Source organism: Lynx canadensis, chromosome A1 (genome assembly GCF_007474595.2).
Source record: "Lynx canadensis isolate LIC74 chromosome A1, mLynCan4.pri.v2, whole genome shotgun sequence".
In the NCBI taxonomy this organism is placed as follows: domain Eukaryota; kingdom Metazoa; phylum Chordata; class Mammalia; order Carnivora; family Felidae; genus Lynx; species Lynx canadensis.
Window position 1 is genome coordinate 143,489,947 of NC_044303.2, and position 21,289 is coordinate 143,511,235.

Consider the following 21,289-nt stretch of genomic DNA (forward strand, 5'->3'; position numbering starts at 1 on the left):
AGAGAGAGAGAGAGACAGACAGACACACACACACACACACACACAGAATCCGAAGCAGGCTCCAGTCTCTGAGCTGTCATCACAGAGCCCAACACAGGGCTTGAACCCATGAACTGTGAGATCATGACCTGAGCCGAAGTTGGCCGCTTAACGGACTGAGCCACCCAGGCACCCCTAGAGGCACAAATAATTCTTAACCTGAAAATGCAACTATCATAAAGGAGGTAATACATTTCTTGTTATCTCAGCACCCAAAAATAACATCTTAACATTTGCTGTATGTCCTTTGCTTATATTTGGAGGAGGGGAAGGATGAAAAAGAAGATAAAGAGGAATGGGAAACAAATTTCTGTATTAAATATCTTTAGGGGCACCTGGGTGGGTCAGTCTGTTAAGCATCCGACTCTTGGTTTCAGCTCAGGTCATGATCTCGTGGTTTGTGGGTTAAGCTCTGCACCAGGCTCTGTGGTGACAGTGCAGAGCCTGCTTGGGATTCTTTCTCTGTTCCTCCCCTGCTCTCACTCTCTCTCAAAATAAATAAACATTTAAAAAAATATGTCTTTAACATAATGGGTTAATTGTTTTGTAAATTAATAGCTTATACTCTAGAGCAAGAAAATACAAGCATTCTTTGTTTTGGCACCAGGCACAATGCCTGATGTCTAAATATTCAGTAAATGTTTAAGGAGTGAATAAAGAAATAGACTTCGTAATTTTTCTTTTTTTCCTCTAAAGATTTCTATGGAGAATGACTATCTGGGTCCCCGAAGAATTGAAAGTCTACAAAAAGAAGATGCTGATTGGCAGCGAAAAGCTCATATGGCTGTTTTGTCTATTCAGGATCTTACTGTCAAATATTTTGAAATAACAGCTAAAGCACAAAAAGGTGAGTTTCCTAGTAAAGTTATCCTTGTTAGATATTTTTGGAAAGGAGTGGTTTAAATATTTTATGTTTGCAGCAGGTTTGTAGAAAAGTGTATAAAGACCATTCATAGTCTTGCCATTGAAAAAGATTACTATCAAGAAATTAAGGTATGTGTTTTCATTCTTTTTGGGGCATGTGTTTACATATACTCCACCTGAAAAAATAGTAATGGGGTATTATTATAGCATAATTCAATTCTGACTAACAAATTACAGACCCCACAGCTTAAAGGCAGAGTTCCCAACAAGACTGCCCCCATTGAAGATACAACTTGGAATTTTAGAGGATTCCCAGGTCATCTGCACTTCTCACCAACTGCTACAAATTTGGGGGTTCATACAGCCTTTTTAGGTTTGATAATTTGTTACAATGACTCACAGAACTCAGGAAAGCACAAAAAATTACTATTTTTAAAGGATACAAATCAAGACAAGCCAAATGAAGAGATACATAGGGCAAGGTCTGTCAAGGTCCATTTCTTCCCGCTTCCTTCCACGGGGCCACAGAAATCCTTCAATAGCTGTTTAAAACCACTGCTATTTGCTGTTTTAATTTTTTACCTGACGTTAACACAGTTTAGCTTTTAGGTTATTCCTTCAGCAAATCCACACTTGCTTAAAAGGTTTATTTGAAGCAGCTTATTCCTTCAGAATGCCACTGTGCCAAAGGAGAATGCTTTCCTTGGTTTTTCAGAATCATTTGACATTGTCACTAACACACATACACAAAATAGTTTGCTAGGTGAAAAATAGTATTGTGTTTTTAAATTTTGCATTTCCTTGATTATTACTAAGTTGATCTTTTTTGTTTTCATGTAATAAATGGTATTTTCATATCCTTTATTTCCAATTAGTCATACATTTGCTTATTTTTATATGCTGTTTTTTCTATTGATGAATAAGAGGTTCTTATATTCATTGATATTTTCATTTATGTTATATGTTAACTCAAAAGACATCTGTTATAAGTATTCCTAAATTTTAACTTTTTGTATACAAATTATATTTGTAAACACCACCAGCTTTTATTTATTTTATTTATAATTATTTTTAACATTCATTTATTTTTGAGAGACAGGGCATGAGTGGGGGATGGGCAGAAAGAGAGGGAGACACGTAATCTGAAGCAGGCTCCAGGCTCTGAACCGTCAGCACAGAGCTTGATGCAGGGCTGGAAACCACGAACTGTGAGATCATGACCTGAGCCAAAGTAGGATGTTTAACTGACTGAGCCACCCAGGTGCCCCTATTTTATTTTTTTAATGTTTTTTAAATTTATTTTGAGAGAGAGATTGAGAGAGTACACATGAGTAGAGGAGAGTCAGAGAGAGAGGGAGAGAGAATTCCCAGCTGGCTCTGCGCAGGGCTCCATCTCACAAACCATGAGATCATGGCCTGAACCGAAATCAAGGCTTGGATGCTTAACTGACTGAGCCAACCAGGCACCCCAAAATTAATGTAATTCTGATAAGAACTGTAATATTGTAGAATTTGACAAGAGGATTTTAATATTAATGAGAAGAGTAAATGCTTTATTTTTATGTTAATATGATTGAAAAAAATCATATAGTTTGTATATCTTGCCATTTTATTTACATCTTTTGTTTTCTTCGGGAGAGTTTCATATATATATATATTTTTTTTAATTTAGATTCTACACAATTCTCAGTTCACTTCTGGGTGTTTTATTGAAAATTTTTTTTTAATTTTAATTTTTGAGAGAGCAAAAGGGAGAAGGGCAGGGAGAGAGAGAAGGGCACAGAATTTGAAGCAGACTCCAGGCTCTGAGTGAGACACAGGGCTCAAACTCAAAAACTGCAAGATCATGACCTGAGCGCAAGTCGGGTGTTCAACCAACTAAGCCACCCAGGCAGGTGCTCCTTGCCCAAAAAGATAATAAGGGAATATTGCCAACAACTCTGTGCATTCAAATCCAGCAAACCTGATTCAGTGCCACAATTTCTTCTTCTTTTTTTTTTAATGTTCATTTATTTTTGAGAGACAGAGTGCCAGCAGGGGAGGGACAGAAAGAGAGGGAGACACAGAATCCGAAGCAGGCTCCAGACTCTGAGCTGTCAGCACAGAGCCCAACACAGGGCTTGAACCCACCAACTGTGAGATCATGACCTGGGCCAAAGTGAGATGCTTAACTGACTGAACCACACAGGACCCGCCCCCACCGTCCAATGCAACAATTTTTTGTAGGAAGATAAAATTATCAATTCAAGATGAAATCAATAACCTGAATATCCCTATAACTATTAAAGAAATCGGATTTGTAGTTAAAACTTTTAGAAAAAGAATTCTCTAGGCCTAAAGAGGTACACTGGCAAATTTTTACCACATTTGAATAGTAGGACCAGCTTCACACAAGATCTTCCAAAAATACAGAAGAGGAAGGAATACTTCGAATTTATATGACTGAGATCAGCAATATCCTAAATCCTAAACTACATAAAGACAGTATTAAAAAACCCTACAGATCAGCATCCTGCATACATATTGGCAAACTTAAAGTATTGTACAAATTTTTAAAGAAATTAACCTTTGTGACCAAGTAGGATTTTTCTTGATTCAGTATTTGAACATCAATCAATGTAATCCACCAAATTGAAGGTTAAAGCTGTGGTTTTTAACTAGAGATAAATGTATCACAAAAGGACATTTGGCAGTCTCTGGAGACCTTTTTGGTTGTCATAGCTACACAGGGTGTTAACTAGTATCTAGCAGAGGCCATAGATTATGTTAAACATCCTATGTTATACAGGACGGCCCAACCTACCACAAAGAATTTTGTGGCACACAATGTCACAAGTGTTGAGGTTGAGAAGCTTTAGTCTTTTCAAAAAACTTGCATGGTCAGTCATATCAATAGATGCCGAAAAAGCATTTGACAAAATAGAACATCCTGTATGTTGAAAACACTCAGCAAGCTAGGAATAGAAAAGGAACTTCCATAACTCGATAAAAGGCATCTGCAAAAACCGTGTAGCCAACATCACATTTAATGAAGGGCCGAATTGTTTCCCCCATTTTAAAATAGGTACAAAGTCAAGGATGTTTACTCTTAACACCACCCCTGTTCAACATAATATAATATTAGTTGTAATATGGCAAGAAAAATAAAATTGTCCCCATTTTAGTTAATATTGTTTATGTCGAAAACTGTATGGAATCTATTTTTTAAAACTCTTTAAACAAGTGACTTTCTACCAAAACATGTACAGAATTTGAATGCTTACAATTACATAACAGGTCTTTGATTTCTTTATCATAAGTAAATGGATAGACATGTTGTGTTCACATATTGGAATATCCAACATAGTAATGATCTCCGTTCTCCCCAAAGTGATGTATAGACACCTATAGTACCTATGGAAATACCAACGGGACTTTTTCTTATAAACATAAACCAGCTAATTGTAATGTACATGAAAGGGAATAGAGGAGCTGAAATACATAAAGCAGTTTAGGAAAAAAGAAAACCACAAGCAAAATCACATTACCTGACTTTACAAATTATAGAGCTACTGTGGTATGGTATTAATGGAAGAGATAGACATGTATATCAATGGAATAGAATGGAGAATAAGAAATAAATGCACAATACGTGGACATTTACTCTTTGATAAAACAATTCAGTGGGAAACAATAAGTGGTATTGGAACACTTGGCCGTCCACTTGTAGAAACATGAACCTTGACCAAAACCTCACACCTTGTACAAAAATGAACTCAAAATAGATCTAAATGAAAACTGTGAAACTTCCAGAAGAAAACTAAGAAAAAAACTTAGTAACCTAGAGAGTTAGGCAGAGTTTGTAGCAGTGGCACTACAAATACAAACTGTTAAAGTAATTGAGGAGTATGAACCATAAAAGAAAAAATTGATAAAATGAATTTCACCAAAGTTAGAAACTTTTACTCTGGCAGGTACTACCAAGAGAATGAAAAGATAGTATTCGAGAGAAAATATTTGCAAATAACATTTGACAAAGAACTTGTATCCAGACTATATAAAGAACTCTTAAAACTAAACAATAAGAAAACAGTTCAGTTAATAACTGTGGAAAGGACTTGAACAGAGGATAAAGATGGCAAAGAAGCACTTAAAATATGTCCAAGGCTATTTGTCATTAGTATAATGCAAATTAAAACCACAGTGAGATACCAATACACACCTATTAGAATGTCTAAAATAAGGGGCGCCTGGGTGGCACAGTCGGTTGAGCGTCCGACTTCAGCCAGGTCACGATCTCGCGGTCCGTGAGTTCAAGCCCCGTGTCAGGCTCTGGGCTGATGGCTCAGAGCCTGGAGCCTGTTTCCGATTCTGTGTCTCCCTGTCTCTCTGCCCCTCCCCCGTTCATGCTCTGTCTCTCTCTGTCCCCCCAAAAAATAAATAAACGTTGAAAAAAAAAAAGCTTCAAAAAAAAAAAAAGAATGTCTAAAATAAAAAATACTGACAATACCAAAAGCAGAAAAGGATGCAGAGTAACAAGAACCCTTCCTTTATTGCTGGTGGTAATGCAAAATTGTACAGGCAATCTGCAAAGTGAATGCAGTTTCTTATATAAGTTAAAGATATGCTTACCATATAACCCAGCAGTCCCACTCCTGAGTATTTAACTTAGAGCATTAAGATAATTATAAAAACTAAAATTTTAATTTTACAAAATTAAGAGAACAGTACATTAAAACGTTAATGGTAGCTCCTTTAAATGTTTAAAGATGTCATTTCCTACTGTAAACTATATGAAATAGTTGTATGTATACTATTTGGCTTGGAGTCTGCTTTCTAGATGCACTTTTTAATATTTAAAAAAAGTTTGCATTATGCTAAAAATATATAATCATTACAGAAAATTTAGAATATGAGAGGGGAACCCCCCCCCCACACACACATCTGTAATCCTACTGCCTCTGCAGCCACTTTGTGTGCCTATCAGTTTTTTAATATATGGTTTGTTACATAATTGCAATGATTATATGTTCTCATATATGGCCTATAGTTTGTGGGTTCTGGTTCTTTACAGTTTTGATGATTGTTCTTTATACTGTGCTTCTCCAGTTTTAATCAGAACATTTTTTACATATGATTAACATCATTCTAGGATTTCAAATAATTCATCAGAGTCACTGTAGCCTTCTTTACACCTCAATTCTGGTGACTTTATCCTAGCAGGAAGCCCTTGAACCTAAACACATATTTGCTTGGACTTTTAATTTTCCTTTCATGAGTGTGTTTCCTTTCCCCTGTTAGAGAAACGAAGTGAAGATCTCTCTTTGGCTTTATGCTGCTGAGAGTAAAAGTCCTCCTTTGTTTCCAAAAAGAAGGTTAACTTTCTAATTTCTCTTTTTGGAGGAAGAGTAAAACAGCCCCTTCTTTTCTTTCTTATACAGAGCCACATGTAACCTAATTTTGATATATTCTTGCTTAGCTTTTTTTTTAGTTTTTTTTTTTTTACGTTTGTTTATTTTTGAGAGAGTGAGACAGTGCACGACTGGGGGAGGGGTAGAGAGAGAAGGAGACCGAATCCGAAGCAGGTTCCAGGCTCTGTGCTGTCATCACGGAGTCCGACGTGGGGCTCAAACCTATGAACTGAGAGATCATGACCTGAGCTGAAGTCGGACGTTCAATTGACTGAGCCATCCAGGCGCCCCAAGCTTTTTGTTTAATGTTTATTTTTCTGAGAGAGAGATAGTGCAGAAGTAGGGGAGGGGCAGAGGGAGAGGGAGACACAGAATCCGAAACAGGCTCCAGGCTCTGAGCTGTCTGCACAGAGCCTGATGGTGGGGATTGAACTCATGAACGGTGAGATCATGACCTGAGCCAAAGTCGGATGCTTAACTGACTGAGCCACCCAGGCACTCCAATTTCTGCTCAGCTTTTAAAAACATCTTAAATTGGCTCATTCCTGACAAGTATACATGTTAGCACATTAAACTTTTTTTTTCTTACAGATTTAACATGATACTTTGTGAATACCAGAACTGCATTGCCTTCAGAGCCTTTTTTTTTTTTTTACATTGACTGATCTTCGTAGACCATTATAATAGAGTTGTTATTCTGATAATGTAAATGGTCTCCTTAGCAAGAATCTTTATTCTTGTCATCATAGGGAGAGAAGAATCTGTTGTAGAGATATCCTATACTGTTCTAGGGGTATTGCAAACATCGTACATTCACAATTTTCTTTATTACTGTCATATTTCTGAGCTGTTGGAGAATAATTCTAAATGAAGTGAGTTAACAGTGAGATGTAAGACTATGTTCTAGTCAAGGTATTAGAAGACTAAGTTATTGACTAGCTGTTGTGGTAGGTAAAACATGAGACTGAATTAGGACAGGGAGCTACCCCTCAGACTAAAGTAGGGAGGAAGTGATGGTGCCATGTGAAGTGGAAGAGACATTTAAGTAACTGTCATTCTCTCAATTCCCACAAAGGCTTTTAGACTTAGGTACGATATTTCCTTTTCTAACTCAATGGAATTGAACCCAAGAACAATTAAGTTTCTTGCCAAAAGTTATGTGTCAGTTATAGGTAGAATTGGGAATTTAACTCAAAATTACTTCACTTCAGGGGCGCCTGGGTGGCGCAGTCGGTTAAGCGTCCGACTTCAGCCAGGTCACGATCTCGCGGTCTGTGAGTTCGAGCCCCGCGTCAGGCTCTGGGCTGATGGCTCAGAGCCTGGAGCCTGTTTCCGATTCTGTGTCTCCCTCTCTCTCTGCCCCTCCCCCGTTCATGCTCTGTCTCTCTCTGTCCCCAAAAAAATAAACGTTGGAAAAAAAAAATGTTTAAAAAAAAAAAATTACTTCACTTCAAATCCTTTTTCCTCCCTACATTGTACTACTGTATTGATCTTATAGTTGCAGAAATATTAAAATACAGTTTTAAAAGATGGGCAGAAATTTAAAATTGCAGAATCATTTGTTCAGCCAACATGAATAGATTTTACTTGTTCGCCTAAAACTGAGATTCAGAGCAAAGTTATGCACTAAAAAATTAACCCTTTTGTGTTAGCGCTCGAAGGCCACAGGAAAACAGAAATCAAAATAATTGATTTAACTATATTCAGAGGAGATTATAAGTCAGCAAAATTTCTTATCTAATAGGAACTCAAAAGATAGTTTTTAATTGTAAATTGATAAAGAGCAGTATTTTTTTTTTTTTTTTATTGAAATAACCACCAGAAACAATTAAAAGCATTGGGCATTGAGACTAGGGGGTAGGGAAGAGCTGAGCCTGAGAAACTGCTCTTGTTAGTTATAACCCTGCCTGTAAAGTTTTAAGTTTTACGTATGTACTTGTGTTACTGGAAAAAACATTTTTTTAAGATTTCATAAAACTCTGAGGCAAAGATAACTGAGATATACTTCCTTGCACAAGATGGTTAGAACACAGTGGTAGTACAAAATTAATTATCATTTACCTCTGGACATATAAAAGATACTACTAATCAGTGTGTACTGACTTAAAGATGATGTTCAGTACTAATGACATTGCCTACCTCTTTTATAACGAGTGTATCTCTGACCTGTTAAAGTGGGTGGGCATAAGGATGGTTTTATTGCGTAAGGACCCAGGATAAGCCACTACTGTACTATATTATTAGTGGTAAACTTCTTTAACTAGAAGATACTAGCTGTTTGATGTCAAGAAGTATCTCTTGACATAGGGCTCTGTTGTTGTAAATAAAAAGTTCTTTTTTCTTTTTGGGGGAGGTGGAAGATGAAACTAGATGTTTTCTTTGAGTCTTGATTGTGCCGTTCCAGCTCTAACCTCTGAGTAAGCTCCCTGATAACATCTAGGATTTGTTTTTTGCTCCATCAGATCATTGTATTTTTGGAGGACTCAGAATGATCAAATTTAACACATGGATTTAAATAAATAATCTTAAATAGTTATGACTGATTTCAATTAGCATACCCAGGAAAAAGTATAAACCTTTGTAGAATAAAGTATAAAAACTTAGAATTTAATGACACTAAGCATATGGAAGAATATTCTTAAAAGTTTGAAAATCAGGGTCCCCGAGTGGCACATTGGGTTAAGCGTCCGACTCTTGATTTCTGCTCAGGTCATTATCTCAACAGTTCATGGGATTGAGCCCCATACCCAGCTCCCTGCTGACAGTGCAGCACCTGCTTGGGATTAATATTCTCTCCTCTTCTCTCCCCCCCCCCCCCACTTTCCCCTGCTTTTGTGTGCTTACTCTCTCTCAAAATACATATTTTCAACAAAAGTCTTAAAATCTGACAAATCAGTTTTATCTTCAGAAATTTCTGAGGATGATTATTTAGATTTCTTAGTGATGATTTTAGAATCTAAGATACAGTTGAGTTGTGTTTTAGAGCCGCTATATAGGAAACCTAAGGGAGTAGGATTTGTATGTTTAAGTGTGTGGTTAGTGAAATCTGAAACTTTCAAATTGTTTAGTATCAAGTTGTCTTATGTCTTAATGTCTCTTTAAAAAATTATTATTAATAGCTGTGTACGATCGAATGCGAGCAGATCAGAAGAAATTTGGTAAAGCATCGTGGGCAGCAGCTGCAGAACGAATGGAAAAGCTCCAGTATGCTGTTTCTAAGGAGACTTTGCAGATGATGAGAGCAAAAGAGATCTGTTTGGAACAGAGGAAACATGCACTAAAAGAAGAGGTAAGAAAAACCATCAGAAAAATATATAATATTTGAAGATAAGATTTGCTATTTCATTTTTGTATTTGTACAGGACTGGCATTTTCTGACTCTGTAGGCAGTTAATTTTGCAGTGTTTCCATGAGATGGTACTCAAGATGGGGGCCTCTGATTTGAGTTGGCCACTAGTAAGAGACGTATAAGGTATTCTCATAAGCATCGCAATGTGACTGTAGGCAGCAGTACACTATTTAAAAAGTTGACATTAGAATTTCATTGTTGTCTTTTAAATGTTTTGTACTGTAAGGTTCAAAGGTCTGACAGTTATTTTTTAAAATCTTCTAAAAAGGTTTGTTTGTTTAGAGAGACAGAGACCTTGCAACTGGGGTAGGAGAGAGATGGAGACGAACCCAAGCAGGCTTGGTGCTGCCAACACACAGCCTGACATGGGGGGTTGAACTCGTGAAACCGTGAGATTGTGACCTGAGGTAAAACCAAGAGTCGGATGCTTAACCGCCACCAGACACCCTTTAAAGCTCTGACAATTATTTAAAAAGTTGCACTGCCCAGAGCAATAAAGAAAAATCCTAATTCAGAACCATTACCTTTTGGAGTTTCCCATTTTATTACTGAACACAAAACAGGTTCAACAGAGGTCCGTTTTCTTGACTGTACTTAATTTAAGACCTCTTCATGAACCCTCCCCACCCCCCCAAAAAAGACTAGTTTTACAAATCCTTGAAAAGGTTGCTGATAGACATATTTAAAATTTATCTAAATGATCTTTTAAAATTTACTTTTTCATCATTGTCCTGTTCATCAGTGGTTTTAGTATCCTCATACTGTCCAGTGCAATGTGGAATAACCACCCCCCCAGTCTTGCTTGACAATATTGAAACCATTAATTATACTATTTTTTATTACCTCTGAGGCCATTATCTTTAAACACTGTTAAACACTTCATTATTAAATTTGACCAGAACAGATGGCCTTTTTAAAAATTTATTTTTTAATTTACATCCAAGTTAGTTAGCATATAGTGCAATAATGATTTCCAGAACAGATTCCTTAATGCCCCTTACCCATTTAGCCCATACCCCCTCCCACAATCCTCCCAACAACCTTCTGTTCTCCATATTTAAGAGTCTCTTATGTTTTGTCCCCCTCCCTGTTTTTTTTTTTTTCAACGTTTATTTATTTGTGGGACAGAGAGAGACAGAGCATGAACGGGGGAGGGGCAGAGAGAGAGGGAGACACAGAATCGGAAACAGGCTCCAGGCTCTGAGCCATCAGCCCAGAGCCTGACGCGGGGCTCGAACTCACGGACCGCGAGATCGTGACCCGGCTGAAGTCGGACGCTTAACCGACTGCGCCACCCAGGCGCCCCCCCTCCCTGTTTTTATATTATTTTTGTTTCCCTTCCCTTATGTTCATCTGTTTTGTCTCTTAAAGTCCTCATATGAGTGTAGTCATATGATATTTGTCTTTCTCTGACTAATTTCACTTAGCATAATACCCTCCAGTTCCATCCATGTAGTTGCAAATGGCAAGATTTCATTCTTTATGATCGCCGAGTAATACTCCACTGTATATGTATACCACATCTTTATCCATTCATCCATGGATGGACATTTGGGCTCTTTCCATACTTTGGCTCTTGTCGATAGTGCTGCTATAAAACATTGGGGTGCATGTGTCCCTTCGAAACAGCATACCTGTATCCCTTGGATAAATACTTAGTGCAATTGCTGGGTTGTAGGGTAGTTCTATTTTTAGTCTTTTGGGGGAACCTGCATACTCTTTTCCAGAGTGGCTGCACCAGCTTGCATTCCCACCAGCAGTGCAAAAAGAGATCCTCTTAGTCCGCATCCTCACCAACATCTGTTGTTGCTTGAGTTGTTAATGTTAGCCATTCTGACAGGTGTGAGAAAGTATCTCATTGTGGTTTTGATTTGTATTTCCCTGATGATGAGTGATGTTGAGCGTTTTTTCATGTGTTGGTTGGCCATCTGGATGTCTTCTTTGGAGAAGTGTCTATTCATGTCTTTTGCTCATTTCCTCATGGATTATTTGTTTTTTGGGTGTTGAGTTTGATAAGTTCTTTATAGGTTTTGGATACTAACCCTTTATGTGATATGTCATTTGCAAATATCTTCTCCCATTCTGTCGGTTGCCTTTTAGTTTTGCTGTTTGTTTCCTTTGCTGTTGAGAATCTTTTTTATTTTGATGAGGTCCCAGTAGTTCATTTTTGCTTTCATTTCCCTTGCCTCTGGAGACATGTTGAGTAAGAAGTTGCTGCAGCCAAGGTCAGAGGTTTTTACCTGCTCTCTCCTCAAGGATTTTGATGGCTTCCTGTCTTACATTTAGGTTTTTCATCCATGTTGAGTTTATTTTTGTGTACAGTGTAAGAAAGTCCAGGTTCATTCTTCTGAATGTCGCTGTCCAGTTTTCCCAGGACCACTTGCTGAAGAGACTGTCTTTATTCCATTGGATGTTCTTTCCTGCTTGGTCAAAGATTAGTTTGCCATATGTTTGTGGGTCCCTTTCTGGGTTCTCTATTCTGTTCCACTGATCTGAGCGTTTGTTCTTTGCCAGTACCATACTGTCTTGATGATTACAGCTTTGTAGTATAGCTTGAAGTCAGAGATTGTGATGCCTCCTGCTTTGGTTTTCTTTTTCAAGATTGCTTTGGCTATTCGGGGTCTTTTCTGGTTCCTTACAAATTTTAGGATTATTTGTACAAATTTTAGGATTATTTGTTCTAGCTCTGTGAAGAATGCTGGTCTTATTTTGATAGGTATTGGCATTGAATATGTAGATTGCTTTGGGTAGTATTGACATTTTAACAGTGTTTGTTCTGGATAGGAGCATGGAATATTTTTGCATTTTTTTGTGTGTGTCTTCTTCAATTTCTTTCATAAGCTTTCTTTCATAAGTTTTCAGTGTAAAGACTTTTTACCTCTTTGCTTAGATTTATTCCTAGGTATTTTATGGGTTTTGGTACAATTTTAAATGGGATTAATGCCTTGATTTCTCTTTCTGTTGCTTCATTGTTGGTGTATAGGAATGCAGCCAATTTCTGTGCGTTGATTTTATGTCCTGTCACTTTGCTAAATTCATGGATCAGTTCTAGCAGTTTTTTGGTGGAATATTTTGGGTTTTCCATATAGAGTATTAGGTCATCTGCGAAGAGTGAAGTGTGACCTCCTCCTGGCGGATTTGGATGCCTTTTATTTCTTTGTGTTGTCTGATTGCTGAGGCTAATACACTCAATACTATGTTGAATAACAGTGGTGAGAGTGAAGATCCCTGTCTTGTTCCTGGTCTTAGGGGGAAAACTCAGTTTTTCCCCATTATAGACGATATTAGTGGTGGGTCTTATTATTCATATACGGTTTTTATGGTCTCGAGGTATGCTCCTTCTATCCCTTCTTTCTTGAGGGTTCTTATCAAGGATACTGTATTTTGTTAAATGGTTTCTCTGCATCTATTGAGAGGATCATGTGGTTCTTGTTCTTTCTTTTATTGATGTGAATTAATCACATTGATTGTTTTGCTGATACTAAACCAGCCCTGCTGCCCAGGTATAAATCCCACTTGGTTGCGCTTAATATTTTTTTTTAATGTATTGTTGGATCTGGTTGGCTAATATCTTGTTGAGGATTTTTGCATCTGTGTTCATCAGGGACAGATGGCTTCTTATGAAAGGGTATTCACCATGGTCATTTGCTGATAGTTTTCCTAACTATTAGAAGAAGCAAATCTCCTTGTTGTTAATGGGTCACCTGTAGTTTTAAAAATGAATGAAGATTAAAGCTTGTATTAGGGATAAACCTAAGATGGTGTCCTATATGGTATATAATGACATTTCATGGTTTAGGCACAACTGTTCAGTTGGTGCTCTTTTTCTTAATGTTTATTTTGAGAGAGAGCTCAAGCAGGGGAGGGGCAGAGAGAGAAGGAGAGAGAGAATCCCACGTAGGCTCTGCACTGTCAGCAATGTATTGTATCATACATTATGTCATTAAGTCATTTTTGGAAAAACATGAAGTCAGTTTCTTTTCACCAGTAGGCCGTATGTAAAATATATATATATATACATATATATATATATTTTTTTTAATTTTTTAATTTACTTTTGAGAGAAAGAGTACGCGAGTGGGTGAGCAGCAGAGAGAGAGGGGTGGGAGGGAACAGAAGATCCCAGGCGGGCTCTGCATTGACAGCAGAGAGCCCCCATGCAGGGCTCAAACTTACGAACTGTGAGATTGTGACCTGAATCAAAGTCCGACACTCAACTGATTGAGCCACTGCATTCATTCTTTAGTAATTCTTTAGTAGTATGTTCTTTAACCTCCACGTTATTTGTGGTCTTTCCAAATTTTTTCTTCTGGTTGACTTCAAGTTCATATCATTGTGGTCTGAAAATATGTGTGGTATTGTCTCAGTCTTTTTGTACTTGTTGAGGGCTTGTTACCCAGTAGGAGATCTTAAAGGATGTTCTTTGTGCCCTCAAAAAGAGCATGTATTCTGCTGCTTTAGAATGAAATGTTCTGAATATATGTTAACTCCATCTGGTCCAGTGTGTTACTCAAAGCCATGGTTTCAGGGCCCCTGGGTGGCTCACTCAGTTAAGCATCCACCTTTGGCTCAGGTCATGATCTCTTGGTTTGTGAGTTTGAGCCCCCCATCGGTCTGTCTGCTGTCAGCACTGAGCCCATTTTGGATCCTCTTTCCTGTTTCTCTGTCCCTCCCCCACTCATTCATATTCATTCATTCTCCCCCCCTCTCTCCCTCCCTCCCTCTCCCCCCACCCCCCCAAATAAATAAATAAATCAACTAAAAAAAAAAAGGCAATTACTTTCATGTTGATTTTCTGCTTAGGTGAACTATCCATTGTTGTACATGGTGTGTTAAAGTCCCATACTGCTTTTGTATTATTATCAATGAATTTCTTTGTTTATTATTAATTTATTTATGTATTTAGGTGTTTCACATTGGGGGCATAAATAGTTACAATCGTTAGATCTTCTTCTTGGATAGACCCCTTAATTAGGATGTACTGCCTCTTTTTCATCTCTTTTAACAGGGTTTGGTTTAAAATCTAGTTTGTCTGATAATAAGTATGGCTACTCTGGCTTTTATGTGCATTAGTATGCTAGATAGTTCTCTATCCCTTCACTTTCAATCTTCTGGTGTCTTTAGGTCTAAAATGAGTCTCTTACAGGCAGCATATAGATGTGTCTTGTTTTTATTTATCCATTCTGATACCCTGTGTCTTTTGATTGAAGCATGTAGTCCATTTACATTTGGAGTGACTATTGATAGATACGAATTCAGAGTCTTTGTGTTATGTGTAAAGTTGGTGTTTCTGTTCCTTTCTAGTCTTTGTTGCCCCTCTCCCCCAACACACCCACAGTCCCCTATTAATATTTCTTTCAGGGTTGGCTTAGTGTGGTCAACAACTGCTTTAGTTTTTGTTTGGGAAACCATGCATGCTTAATTTAGTTTTTTGATAGAATGATCTTTATATGGTTAATACCACATTTTGTGCATTCATCAGTTGATAAACATTTGGGCTCTTTCTGCTTTTGGAGCTATTATGAACCATGCTGCTGTGAACCCTGTCATGTATGGGGTTTTCATTTATCTTGGTATGTCCCTAGGAGAAAACTGTTTAACTTTTTAAGGAACTGTCAGACTGTTTTCCTAAGCAGCTGTTCCCAACAGCAGTGTACAACAGTTAGAATTTCTACACATCTTGTTCTACACAATCATTAACACTTAAAATGTGTCTTTTTTATTATGGCATCTTGGTTGAATGTGAAGTGGTATTTCATTGTGTTTTTATTTAAAAAAAAAATTTTTTTTTTAACATTTATTTATTTTTGAGACAGAGAGAGACAGAGCATGAACGGGGGAGGGTCAGAGAGAGAGGGAGACACAGAATCTGAAACAGGCTCCAGGCTCTGAGTAGTCAGCACAGAGCCCGACGCGGGGCTCAAACCCACGGACAGTGAGATCGTGACCTGAGCCGAAGTCGGACGCTTAACCGACTGAGCCACCCAGGCGCCCCTCATTGTGTTTTTAGATGCATTTCCCTCATGGTATTTATATTGAGTATCTCTTCATTTGCTTATTCCCTACTTATTTATCTTCTTTGGAGAAACATCTGTTCATACCTTTTACATTTTAAAATTGTGGTTTTCTTTATTACTAAGTTGAAAGACTTCTTTATATATTCTACATACAAGTTTTTTATAAGATACATAATTTGAAAATATTTGCTCCCATTCTATGGATTGACTGTATTGGTTGTTAGAACACTGGCTATATGTAGCAGTAGTATATTTTAATCTCTAAGGAAAAACAAAATGTCTCCGCTTTTATTAGTACAGCTGTATGAAATTTTTTTGGCTTAGTTGGTCCCTGTTGACATTTTAAAAGTGCATATGCTTATCTACTCTTGTTAAAAAGTAGTGAGATAGCTTATAATGTATAATGACTATGATCTAGAAAGAAATCTTTTTGTTAATGACTTTAAATTGTGATTTTTTTCCCCTTATATTTTATTTGCTACTAGTGTTAAAGGCAAAATTGTAACTTGTCTTGTCCTGGAACTTTTTCACCCCGTATTCAGAATCTCTTCGCAAGGATTTCAGTCCTACTCATGTTCTCCTGAAGCATTTCTGTTGCAATCTCCTTTTCCTAGTAAGCTTTCTCATTTATGTCACAAGCTGTCTGAAATACTAAGTTCCAGAACTTTTAAAACGTAAAATCCTAGGTTTTGGTTTTTGGTGTGTGTGTGTGTGTGTGTGTGTGTGTGTGTGTGTGTGTGTGTGTGTTTTAATCCTAGCATTTTATTGCCTGGGAAGTTGAGTACCATTCTTTGTCTTTATCACATGTGCTAGCTTTGTTGTTCTAACCAGGCTGACAGTGAATTATAGAGTGCCTAAAAGAACTGCTTAGGGTAAGATTTCTGACTGTTTGCTATTGTAAGAACATTGTTCTTACTGGAGTTGGTCTAGGGTTGTAGAGGAAGGGCTGGGCTACAATGGGCCCCAGGAGTCTAGGATGATTACCTGTGGGGTCATTTTCCCTGGGGCCACCCCATTACCTTAATGGTCTCCTTCTTAATGTTCTGGATTGTGTTTAAATTCTTCAAAGGGTTTGGTAAACATACCAGTCATTCTTGCCAGGTTTATGCTTGAGTGTATATAATGTACATATTGTGTTTTTTATGTATATCTATGATGTATTACACCAGTTTTATTAGCATTAATTTAAGGTGACCACATTACTCATGAGAAGCAGAGCAAATATGAATTAAGTCCATCCCAAACAGATGATTTTCCATTGAACACTTGATAATACAGTACTGCTCTGTTATTTAAATTATGGGGAGACTTTTGTTCTTTAAAAAAAAATACATTATATTGTGTCTGGTTTTTTTTGTTTTTGTTTTTAAAGAGAAAACTTCTTCCTGATGTGACAACATAAAATACTTTAAAAATTAAAATCAGAGGAGTGCCTGGGTGGCTCAGTCGGTTAAGTGTACGACTTTGGCTCAGGTCATGATCTCACAGTTCATGAGTTTGAGCCCTGCGTCAGGCTTTGTGCTGACAGCTCAGAGCCTGGAGCCTGTTTCAGATTCCGTGTCTCCCTCTCTCTCTGCCCCTCCCCCACTCACGCTCTCCCTCTGTCTCAAAAATAAACATTAAGAAAATTTTTTTTAGTTAAAATCAGAAAGTTAAAAAAAATCAAATTAAAAAATATTTAGTAATAATCGATATGAGTGTAGTGCTAAACTTGTAAATTCTTAAGTACCAAATTATACCTCCATAAGCAAAACTATATTTGACATTTAAATTCTTTAACTCCTTTAAATATGCTTTAGGAGTACATACCATTTCTTTTAATCTGTCTCCTTTATAAATGTTTCTGGATCTTGATTGTAGTCATTCTTACCCTTTTGAGGTCCAGACTCCTGCACTATTAAGAATTTGAAAGCTGGCACGGTGTGTGTGGGGGGGGGGGGTGGGTAGGGGTGGGGCGAGCATGCCCGGGTGGCTCAGTTGGTTGAGCATCTCACTGTTGACCTCGGCTCGGGTCATGATCACAGGGTAATGGGATCGAGCCCCTTGTTGGGCTCTGCTCTGAGCATGGAGCCAGCTTGCAATTCTCTCTCTGTGTCCCTTTTCCCCACCCTCCCACTTGCATATGTCTGTGCTCTCTTGCTCGCTCGCTCTCTATAAAAAAGAATTTGAAACCTAGGAATTCTCTACTGAGAGAAATATGCATATACTCACAGTTCTGCAGACAAATTTAACAGGTTTGCAAATCATCTGTACCTGAACCTTTGATCCCAGATTGCCACTGGTGTTCAAATTTTCCCATCAAAAACTCCTGAAAACATTGATGTCTCTTTGGCTCAATACCTTTGAAAGAACCCAGGGTGAGTTTAATTAGTCACAGCCACAGAACAAAATGAAAATACATAAAATGACAAAGGGTTAGGAATAGTATATGTGTAAAAAGTATTAGTAAAATAAGGATTATTAATGAAATAAGGGGATTCTGTTTGTAGTTATTAATTGAAATAGGAGATGCCAAGATTGAGATGCTAGGATGAAACATCAGAAAATACAATCACATCTCATTTAGCATGTTCTCTGCTTAACAGAGAATTAACCAGAAAACTTTTTGGATGACAGTCCTTCCTTGTTGAACGTTCTAAGAAAGATACCAATGTGCTTTCTTTTCTCGGCAGAGAATGCCAACCATTCACCATACATTTTTTAGAAACTTTGATTCCTTGAGTTCCTCTCTATGAACATATATCTACTGCTAGAATATTGAGCTAAATACATACCAATCCTGAGGCTACATCCTCACTATCCATAATTTTGTTATTCTTCTAAAATCATACAGCTAAAGTGTTTTTAAGGTTATATTCCCCCATGTCATTTCTCTTTAAATCATTAAGCATTTATGGAGCATTTACAGTATACCCTAGGGGACCTAAGCTTAGGGTCTAGACAGTGCTATTCAGTAGAACTTCCTACAACAATGGATGTGTTTTATATTTGCACTTTTCGGTAGTGTACCTACTACTCAGATATCTATTGAGCTCTTGAAAAGTGATTTATGTGACAGAGGAACGGAATTTTAATTTAATTTCTATTTAAATAGCCACATGTAACTTTAGGCTACCATATTTGGACAGAATAATGTAGATCCTGCTTCTGCAAACTTATTACTTACATAACCTTGGGTAAATTACTTAACCTCTCTATAAAATAAGATCAATAGATACCTTTTAGGAAAGTGATGATTTCATTGGTTAATGTATATAAAGTATTTAGCATAATGCCTGGCACATAGAGTAAGAACTCCATAAATCTTAGACACGATTACTCTAATCTGTGTTACATATTATGCAAGTATCAAGGAAGGGAATAGAAAGATGGGAAAAATACAATTCCCATTCTTCAGACAGTTGTATTTCAAATGGACCTTGCCAAGAAGTTTCAACAGCAGGGAGCTTTGGTGTGATGGACACAGTCTGAACAGAGGTAGGGCAGCTAGGGTGCTAGTCCAGGTAGTGACTCTCTTTTTTTGTTTTTAATTTATTAACAAACATGTAGATAGTCTGTTCTGTATCTATACATTAGAAATTTCAAAGTCTTTAAGTAGAAAAACCTAGGTAATACTGTAAAAGTTTTTATATTACTTATGAAATTCTCTTTTAGTCATCTTAATATATTTTGATATTGATTACAAAAAAATAAATAGAAAAGTTTAAAAATGTTTCTGGCCCTATCTTTAGTGTTTTATGTATATTATCTCTTAAATCTAAAACATAACCCTTTATACTACAAGCCTATAAGCCATTGTCTCAAATCTCTGAGGCCAGATATGTTTTATTAGAGTTCTAAGTTTTCCAAATTTTAGACAGATTACGACATATAACTTCAGACAAGTGTTGTTATTCCATTAATGAAACATACTTTCATTAAATGGAATAAATAGGGATTCACATCATTTCTGGATAGCTTACTACAAATGGATTACGAGATTAGGTTTTGACATCAAAGAAATTATGGCTGTGTTTAGTTTTCAAAGAGTTCTGAAATGTGGAATTCTACATAATTCCTTGTGTTTATATGTATTCTCCATATTTGTGAAGCTGTTATTGGTAGAACCTCATATACTCAGGTTTGTTTGTACCAATCCTCATGTACTTTCCATCCTTGCCACATAGTAAAAGGGCTAGTCTTGACTGACAGCTTGCTGAGCTTGCCTTTAATGTTATGTCTCTTGTGCGGTACGTGGTTTTCATGATGACTGAACCCTCATTTCATTTATTGCTAACTGCTATACTTTCCATAACTCAGACAGCCAGCAGGTGCCCAGTGAGAATTTATTGAATGCATGACTCCACCCACAGATACTCTGAAAGTTCTAATTTTTGTAGCTCCTCACATGTCATAGAGTTTTTCGAGCATAGTAGAGTGAAAGGCAAGATATGGGCATCATTAGTTGGTATAAATTGCTTCATGTCTTGTTTCATGGTATAGTATAGTCAAAATAGGAAACAAGAACACCACTGTTATTGTGCATAGTGGGAATGATTATCAGTGGGGTTAGTAATGAACGATGTCCTTATGTGGATGTTGGATGTTGATTGGTACTTCATTTCCTTGCTAGATTTACTGTAAAAACATTTTTCTTTTTTTTCTTTTCCATATTTATTAGAATGGTGCTCCCTACTTATGTCTAGTGGAAAGGCCATGCTTATAGGAATTGGGAGGATTGGGTCAGGCACAATGTTGCTGGTATTACCTGCATTACACTGGGAAGGCAGTTTGTTTTGGGGGTCTTGATATCCTGATACCAGAAGTTTGTTCAGAAGGTAAAAGTTGAGCTGAATAAAATTTCAAGATAGCAAAGTGTGAAAACTTGGCAATTTGATTGTCTCCTTTGAGCACTTACCTTACTTTCTAGGCTCTTTATTGCCCAGGGAAGCAGTGACCCTAGGCGTAACAAAGGTGCCCAACTATGGCACCTACCTTCTCTGCATTGTTTCATTGTCCAGAATTAGTGTTGCTTGTACTCTTGATTCCCATTCCCTTAGTTCTGTGCCTGTCCCCTGAATTAGATACCAGGAGAAAAATCAGTTTGGAAATTAAGATATTTTAGGGAAGGGATTTGGAGCAGCATACACTTCATATAACTCTGCATGTCTTTCACTGCTTCCATGTCAAAGTTTAAATAAACCTTAGAGCACAATTTTATCCTCCCAAATTTCCCTTGTCTCTTATCTCTCTCTCCTTAGTTTATCCCATAAAAAATCCTCTCTACTGCAGTCCCTACAACCCTTTTACTTGTCATGATGCCCACCCCTGCTTTATTGTTTGTTCTTTCAGAGGTTGGGATTCAATAGATCCTCTGCCTGCACTTCTGCGTCTGAGGTTTTTTCATTTTTGTACCTTGCGATAGCAGATCTACCTCTTGACTTCCTTGCTTTGAATGGAACTCAGTAAACCAGAAAGTTGGCGATGAGGTCACTTCTTGTAAGAATACACCCCTTCCTTTCTCAGTTTGATATTTGATATTGGCTGACAGTGTAAAAGTATGCCAACAAGGGGCTTTCAGCTTTCTTTTCCTTAAGCAAAGTATTGGACCAGAGTCAAACTTATAGAGTATAGGGGAAGCCCTAGCACAG

At 37.3% G+C, this 21,289-nt stretch overlaps 1 protein-coding gene across 1 annotated transcript in view; it reads left to right on the plus strand.

Annotated features, from left to right (window-relative positions):
* The window catches only part of JMY (junction mediating and regulatory protein, p53 cofactor), a 105,407-nt gene that overhangs the window by 57,414 nt on the left and 26,704 nt on the right, over nucleotides 1-21,289 (plus strand). Inside the window, exons 3-4 of the mRNA XM_030323683.1 lie at nucleotides 736-886; nucleotides 9,413-9,582. Of these exons, the coding sequence (XP_030179543.1) occupies nucleotides 736-886; nucleotides 9,413-9,582 (321 nt within the window). The remainder of the gene's footprint in view (nucleotides 1-735; nucleotides 887-9,412; nucleotides 9,583-21,289) is intronic.